This window comes from Polyodon spathula, chromosome 59 (assembly GCF_017654505.1).
Source record: "Polyodon spathula isolate WHYD16114869_AA chromosome 59, ASM1765450v1, whole genome shotgun sequence".
In the NCBI taxonomy this organism is placed as follows: domain Eukaryota; kingdom Metazoa; phylum Chordata; class Actinopteri; order Acipenseriformes; family Polyodontidae; genus Polyodon; species Polyodon spathula.
This window is the reverse complement of record NC_054592.1, coordinates 788,345-796,254: the sequence shown is the minus strand read 5'-3', so window position 1 is coordinate 796,254 and position 7,910 is coordinate 788,345. Positions and strand designations below refer to the sequence as shown.

At 43.5% G+C, this 7,910-nt stretch overlaps 1 protein-coding gene across 2 annotated transcripts; it reads left to right on the top strand.

Moving 5' to 3' along the window:
* Window positions 1–1,398: 1,398 nt before the first annotated feature.
* Window positions 1,399–5,288, top strand: LOC121307859 (transcriptional regulator Myc-B-like). 2 transcript variants are annotated; one of them, XM_041240163.1, is made up of 3 exons: window positions 1,399–1,566; window positions 2,755–3,360; window positions 3,684–5,288. In XM_041240163.1, the coding sequence occupies exons 2-3, from the start codon at window positions 2,775–2,777 to the stop codon at window positions 4,232–4,234; spliced, it is 1,137 nt and encodes a 378-aa protein (XP_041096097.1). In that variant the 5' UTR covers window positions 1,399–1,566; window positions 2,755–2,774; the 3' UTR covers window positions 4,235–5,288. The 2 variants fall into 2 exon arrangements, with proteins under 2 accessions (XP_041096097.1, XP_041096098.1); XM_041240164.1 differs by lacking the exon at window positions 1,399–1,566 and having other exon boundaries at window positions 2,569–3,360.
* The last annotated feature ends 2,622 nt before the right edge of the window (window positions 5,289–7,910 follow it).

The window sequence follows — 7,910 nt, the reverse complement described above, 5'->3', positions numbered from 1 at the left end:
GCACCTGTAACCGCACACCAGCTTCAATCTCCGCACTGGTCTGTTTACCAGCAATTAAGAGATACGCAGAACAACAGCACAGACGAAGCCGTGCAGAAATCAAACGGATTAATCTCACTTCTACCCAACTGAATTCAAGTCCATGCGTCTACTCTTTCTCACTGGTGCATTTTATCGAGAACCTGTATTGCCAGCCGTTTCTCCTCTCTGGCAATACAAAACAACCATTAATAAAGACGCGTTTTGTTGTTTGCAAAACTGGAATAACCGTCAGACAAACAAAAAACAAACTAAACTCCCCTCCCACCCTGCAAGTAACTCGTGGGGCCCCCTCTTCAAATCTTGCAGATCTGTTCCGGGGAATTGCATCCCTCGTGAAAGCAAACGTGCGAGTTTCTGAATCTGCAATACCCAGAAAGGCATTGTATTACAATAGCGTATCTCCGACACACAGGCGGGACAACCTGTTACACTGTTATCAAACTGCAAGCAAAAAAAAAAAAAAAAAAAAAAAAAAAAAAAAAAGACCACACTCCGTTCACGTGTCCAGGGGCTGTCACCAGCTCACATGCGCTGTTCTCACACTATGTTGAGGTATGCATGTTCACGTGAAAAAAAAAAAAAAAAAAAACAAGCATGGTAAAGCACAGCACAAGCATGGTAAAGCACAGCATGGTAAAACACAGTGCAGGCATGGTAAAGCACAGTGCAAGCATGGTAAAGCACAGCACAAGCATGGTAAAGCACAGCATGGTAAAACACAGTGCAGGCATGGTAAAGCACAGTGCAAGCATGGTAAAGCATAGCACAAGCATGGTAAAGCACGGTGCACGCATGGTAAAGCACAGCATGGTAAAACACAGTGCAAGCATGGTAATGCACAGCATGGTAAAACACAGTGCAAGCATGGTAAAGCAGAAGGAAGTACAGTGCAAACACATAACCTTATGTTCTTCACGTGAAAGCTTACAAGAAAGCAACACGTGCAGCTGTTATTACAGATGTAATAAAAATAAACGTTTCAGTATTTCTGTTTTCAATGCACATTTTACACTGCTCCTGCACCCACTCTCGTTTGTCTCGCGCACACACACTTTCACTCACTCATTCACTCACGTGAACTCGGTTTCCAAGAACCCGCCTACTTTTTCTGAGAAAGCCAAAAGCCGGTAGATGTATTCATGTGCGGAACTACTTGCTCAAACCTTTACAAAATCCCGAAAACCCAAACGTTTCGGAGAACGCGTGTAAATACTTTAAGGGCAGCCCTGTCCTGATCGTTAAATAGAGCCACAAAACAGCGCCTCAAAGCTTTCAGTTTGCAAAAGACGTTTTGGCGCGAGTCTGCGGTGTGGAAGGATATTGGAGTTTGACGGCGGTATAAATGAAAAGCTCCTCGACGTCACACCCACCCGTGCTCCCGGTGCAGAGAGTTGCAGCTCGCTACTAGTAATTGCTACTTTGGGATTCGTCAGTGGGAAAAAAAAATTAAGCCCTCGCTTTTAGGTCTGTGTCTTTTCAGCTGAAAGCTGTTTCTTGTCTCCTGCTTGCCAGCGTTGCAAAAAGGTAAGGGCTTGGTTTGATTTCTTTATTATTTTTTTTAGCATTTTTACTTTAAGCTCTTCTCTAAGCTTGTCTGTACTGTGCGCGCTCTGTGAAATATTGGTTTCATTTGTCAGCTGTCTTTTGACGGGTGAATGATCTGTTTGTATTTTATAGTAAAAATGTGGGGAAAAAAAAAAAAAATCATTTGGAAGGTAGAAGCGGAACCGGCTTTTTCTGTCCAGCCGGCAATCCTGTCTTTCCGCCATGCTTTCTTGCATGGTGTGTGACACATCCCCAAAGATGGCAGTGCTGTGCAGCGGCATGACCGAAAAACTGTTTAGCAGTGAAACTAATGCACACTACAGTTACACACACACACTATATATTTGTGAAACTTTATTTGTTTTCTTAAAATTAAAAAGCACATGAAGTAGTTAAACGTTTTGTGCATTGGTTTGTTGCAGTGATTAATCTCGGATATCCTCAGATCGGGTGAGGTGTTCTAGCTGAGCTGTCTTTTTCATGGGTTGCGGTCAGCGAGTCACACTCCAGTCTTTAGTTCCCGGGTGACTCGCTAGATGGTCAGTTTTTTTGGCAGCAAATGAATTGCAGGGTTTTGTATTGCAAAGTTTTAATTTGCTTGGATCATCTCGTCGTGAGTGGCATTAGAGAGAGCGCCTGTTTCTCGTAGTCTCTGGTGAGAGAGAGACGTCATGTATGTTCTCTTGGAAATCCAGCAGTGAACGTGAAGCGATCATCTATATTGCGCCTCTGGAGACTATACTATAAAGTGTGTGCTTTGCATTACAGTACTGCTGGATATGTCTCGTTGCATTATTACTTTAAATATACAGAATTTCTTTGTCAATGACGTATTAGTTCCGAGCAGATTCTGTTACGGACCCCTGGAACTTTCCAGCTGTTCGGAACAATGGGGAGCGTGAAGGGGGAGGAGTGAGGTAATAGAATGAATTTGCATCCCCGCCCCGGTAGGCGGGGCGTGCTGAGTGTAAACACGTGTAGCCGGCTTTCTGCTCGCATTGCGAATGTAGGAGCTCTGGGTCTTGCTTCTGTGCTAAAGAGACCGGAGCTTCTTTACGGCGGTGCAGTTATTCGAACCTTTCAGCTGGACGCGCTGCACTGCTGACAAATAAGCGCCTAACAAGCTTCACTCCGTGTTGAAATATTTGTGTTTTCGTTTTTTTGCAGTGTTTGTTTGACTCGCCAGCATGCCTCAAAGCTTTTCCCCTTGTCGGGAATGGGACTACGAATCCGAGCCTCTGCTTTTCGACGAGGAGTTTTGCCAGAACTTGATGAAAGACCTGGAGATGATCCCCACGCCCCCGCAGTCCCCGCCCACAAAGCCGGGCTTCGCGGAGTCCCTCTCCAGTCTTTTCCCGTCCAACCTGGACCAGCTGGAGTTTGTGTCCGAGATGCTTTTCGAAGATCAGGACTTAATTCACAAGGATTTCTACTGGGGCAGCGACTTGATCAACAGCAGCAGCAGCAGCAGCATCCACGGAAGCAGCGGCCCCAGTAAAAACCAGCAGCCAGCGGTGTCGGCTGATTGCCTGTGGAGCAGCGACGCTGGGAAGAGTGCTCATGAGAAACTGCCCTCGGTCCTGTCCAGCAGCCCGCTGCTGTCCGATATAGACACAAACATTTTCCAGGACATTGCTGCCACCACGTTGGATTGCCACAGTGCCATCCTGGACTGCCAGCAGCTGGGCACAGAGCTGCAGGACAACTTGGAGCAGAGTTCATCGGGGTATGACAGCTCCCTCTCCACTGGGAGCGTGTCCAGCAGCGACTCTGGTGAGTTCACTTGTACACTTATCATTGACAAAATGGGTTAAGTGGTGCAGTCCTGTAGCCCTCCAGTTTGATTTACTGTAGAATGGTACACACTGACACACATTGAAATAGCAGTCTGCATATGGCACATAGTCACCTTGTCAGCTCTGCACACTCCTCTCTTGCACACACAGTTGAAGGCAAGAAGTGTGTGTCCATGCAGTTTCAATTTAAAAGTATTAAGTTCTCTACCATCCATATACATATTTATACTCCTGCTGTAGCTGAAAGTTTTAGTTTCATGCAAGACATTAAATGTTTATTTCTTTTAATTGTGCTCCTAGAAGAGGAAGAAATCGATGTTGTCACAGTAGAGAAGTGGAAGACCTCCAAGAGGAGGGCGTGCATGACGCCGTGCAGGAGATCAGAAACCAGGTTCCAGACTCGTGCTGCGATCAAGAGGTGTCACCTGGAGATCCAGCTCCAGCACAACTACGCAGCGCCCTGCCCCTCCCTCGTGAAAGCAGAGCAAATGCATCACAAGCGCAGCAAGCGAGACCATGCCCCCAAACACTGCTTCAGCAGCAAGGGCGGGAGCTCCGGCACAGCCAAGCCTTCCTCTGACATGGAGGAGGAGGAGAGGCGGAGGACACACAACGTCATGGAGAGGCAGAGGAGGAACGAGCTGAAGAACTGCTTCATCAGGCTGCGGGACAACGTCCCCGAGCTGTCCAACAATGACAAAGCCTCCAAGGTGGTCATCCTCAAAAAGGCCAGCGAGTGCATCCGAGAGCTGGAGGCTGAGAAACTGAAACTCTCGTCCAAGAAAGACAGGCTGAGAAACCAGCAGGAACGTCTGAAAAGCAGGCTGGAGCAGCTGAGACGAGGAAAGTGAAGAGTCGATACAGCGGGCTGGGGCTGAACTTTAACACCATGCCACAGGGCTCCTCCGCTGGCAGTGCAAGTGTGCCCTGTCTTCAAAATGGAGACTGAACTTGACATGTCATTCACCCTCGCCATTCTGTTTAACTTGAGAACCACTGTTCAGGTTCCTTAAATGTATGGGGGCCTCCACATCATAACTTGTGTAAGGTGTTTTATAAGTGCGTAGAAGTTGGACAATTCTACATACAGGTTGCCAACGTTAAGACATCTTTAAAGGGGTAGCCGTCATTTTGATGGCTTGTTTGTTTGTTTTGTAAATGTACACATCAATATTGCTCGTTTTAGAGTACAAGCTGCCCATATTAACTGAATGATGGTTGCATGTCAGCTGAGTGGCTGGTCTGTCCCTCTTACACAGCATGTGTTCACTTGTGCCTTTTTGAAAAGCTTATTTTAGTTTTGTTGCTGTTTTTTGTAGTTTTTCTCCTGTACTGTTCTGCATGTTTTGTTTTGGGCTGGAACCCAAGTTTAAAGGTTTGTCAGGTTTTAATCCTTGCTAGTTGTGCATTGCACATTGCTTTTTGAAGCTTTTACCTGGTGTTTGAGGTACGGGTTCACATGCAATTGTATGTTTAGCTGTTTGAAATTTGTCAAGTTCTTTTAACAGGGTTCTCTTTCCATATTCAAGGATCCTGTTTTGTCCCAATTGATATTAAGTAGCCCATGCTGTTTGGCTGTCAATCCTATCTTGCTAGGTATATTAATGACACCTGTAAATACTGTCTTACCTAAAGTGCATAGTTGCACCTGTTTTGATCAAACTGTAATGTCAGATTTTGTTGTCTACCTCAACCAATAAGCATACTTGGATATGGAAAGTGCTTTTTTTTTTTTTTTTTTTTTTTTTTACTGTTTTTAAAAAACTTAAGATTATTTGCATTCAGACTTGTTCTATATTTTGTATAAAGCTGTTCTTTTAATAGAAGTCAATGTGGATAATTTATTTTTTCTCCATGGACTGGTTTATCTGAGCGACCATGTGAATTAAATTATTTTACAGTGAATGGGAGTTTTTGATCTTTTTTTTTTTGCTTATTGCAACTGTTCCTTTTTTTCTCTTCCATTTAAGGAAGCGTGAATAATTATTTGCTTGTATTTGTCAAATTATATATATATATATATATATATATATATATATATATATATATATATATATATATATATATATATATATATATATATATATATAATATATAAAAAAAAAAAAAACTTATTCTTGTATAATAGCTGCACAAGAACATTGCATTTCCAAAATGAATCCTAATGGCTGACTTCTGTTTTGATATTTAAACCTCGAGTGCCACAGACGAGACGATGTTATTTTGACAGTCTGAGATTCATGCTAAAGATCTGAGACTTGTTGCTACTGATCTTAATCCAACTAGAATTTGTTAGATAGAAGTTTACTCTTAATGGTTAAATACTGGATTACATACTCTTAGTATTCAAGTATTGGATCATATTTACACAGTGTGATTAAAGCACCAGTATAACTTTTATGTTTGCTATCCAGAAAATCCCACCACTCTCCCTCTCCATTGTGAAATCCACGCAGGTGCAGCACTGGGTGTTAGAAGCATAGCACTAAATGCTTTATAGCAGTTTTTATAGAGGTTAAAGTACAAGGTTTTATTTTCTTCATTTAATATTTGAGTGTTCAACAGCCCTCGTAAAGATGTTTTCCCTGATTAAATTCTGTACATTTGAGTTGAGGTGAAGCCCGGGCACGAGAGGAGCAAAGTTTGTTGCTGATAACCACAAAGGTAATTGTCTGAGGATTTAAACCACCCTGCGGTTTAATAGGGAACTGCCCATCGGTGTAAAGCACTGTGCAGAGATCTGTGTCATTACTGTCTGGGATTGTGGCAACAGCATTAATCACAACCAAGGTTTGCTCTTGCTGGTCAGCAATGGTGACATGGAGGTTAGCTTGTTAACTACCCTGCCCTAATGTATTATTTGTATTTCATTACCTCCATAGGACATATTGAACTATACAAAGTGAGGTGTATAATGCATGCCAAGTTCCCAAACCATCTATATGAAATGATTTCTTCCTAATGCACTGAAGGATAATGTGTAGGTATTTAAGAAAGGAAGTATGGAACAGACCATGTCATCTGCTAGATATTATGAGACTAGAGTTGCTTTATGAGAAGCGTTGCATTGCAGTTCTGATCAATACGCTATGATGTGGCAGTTGCTCAAACGATTGCAACTCCTGGAGAAATTCCAAGACAGCGGTCCCTTCCTTTGGTATTCTTTATAATGAGGCCAACATCTGTATATAACCTTCCCACTGAACCCTGAGGCACTCGCTTTCCTACTACTTTTTATTTTGCTACAGACATCCCAATAAACAGTAATAAAGAACACATGCAATTGCATGATGAAGCATAGAAAAAAAACTGAAAATTCAGCAGGTCTAGAGGAAGCGTTCTGCTTCAGCATTGGATAATCTTGGCTCTTCCGCTTCATTCCAGTGCAGGACTTTGTTCCAACACGTTAATTAATGGTTGAACTGAACCTGCTGGAGATCTGTGACGAAGGAGCTGGTTCGAACGAAGTCCTGCACTGGAGCGGGCTGGATGAGCAGACTGGTAGAGCCGAGCGGTCCCTGCCCTGGGAGCAGCGTGCATCATGTATGGCAGTAAAGCCTCAGCTCCTCAGTGACTGTATTGGCACACTATCACTTTCAAAGCACTCCTCCTGAAGAATGTGTGCCATGCAAAGGCATGTTTTTTTTTGTTAGGACAGATAGAGGCAGTTTGTCCAGGGTTTGTGACAGCTGCTTTGTTCAAGCAATGGTAAGGTACTTACTCAACCTGACACTGAAAAAGCGGGAACATTCATGGCCTCCAGTAAAGGCCGATCCTTTGAAGTGCAGAGGCTGGTGAATGTGCACAGTGCAGAAATTTGCCTAGGTTTGAATATTTGAGTTCTGCGTTAGCACAGCAGTGTCAAACTCCAGCCCTCAAGCTCTGGCAGGGTCGTTTGCTTTTCATTCCAACTCATCTCCATTAATTCATCTCATTATTTGTTCAATGCGACCTGTTTAATATTTTTTTTGCAGTTCTTTTCCAGTTGAGGATTTTAAAAATGCTCTGGATTCAAGGTACTCTAAGTATAAAGCATGAAGCAATCAAGAGCACGGGTCGAAGGAAAGCTAGAAGACACTGCGGCCCTGCAGAGACAGAGTTTGACACCCCTGCATTACAGGCTTCGCTTGCTCGAATAAGTCACGCACTGAGCTTTTAAAGAGCTGTGTCTTTTCTGTTTGAGTTGCTGCTGTTTTATATAATGTTATGAAACAGACAGACAGTCAGAGATCCTATACAGGGCATATCGTATACCCCCAGACAGAGCAGCCATCTGTCTGCTTAATTTATTGATAAATCATCTGAAGGTACAGTGCTAGTCACGTGTTTTGAAATCGAATCTCGGTTCACTGTTTTCTTCGGTTGTTTAGCGCTCCTTCTGGTTCGCAATAGCTTTTAAAAGGCTGCAGTTCAGTGCACATGATGTAACGCCTGCCCGGCCACTGTGAGCGCAGCAGTTTATTCTGTGGAAAGGAGGTCAGTGTTACATAAATGCATTCAGCTGTGAAACAGCAGCTTCCATGGATA

Excerpts from the sequence above, each read along its gene's own strand:
- LOC121307859 (XM_041240163.1), top strand. The coding sequence starts at position 2,775 with ATGCCTCAAAGCTTTTCCCCTTGTCGGGAATGGGACTACGAATCCGAG. Across the intron at positions 3,361-3,683 it reads CGTGTCCAGCAGCGACTCTG|AAGAGGAAGAAATCGATGTT; the intron begins GTGAGTTCACTT and ends TTGTGCTCCTAG.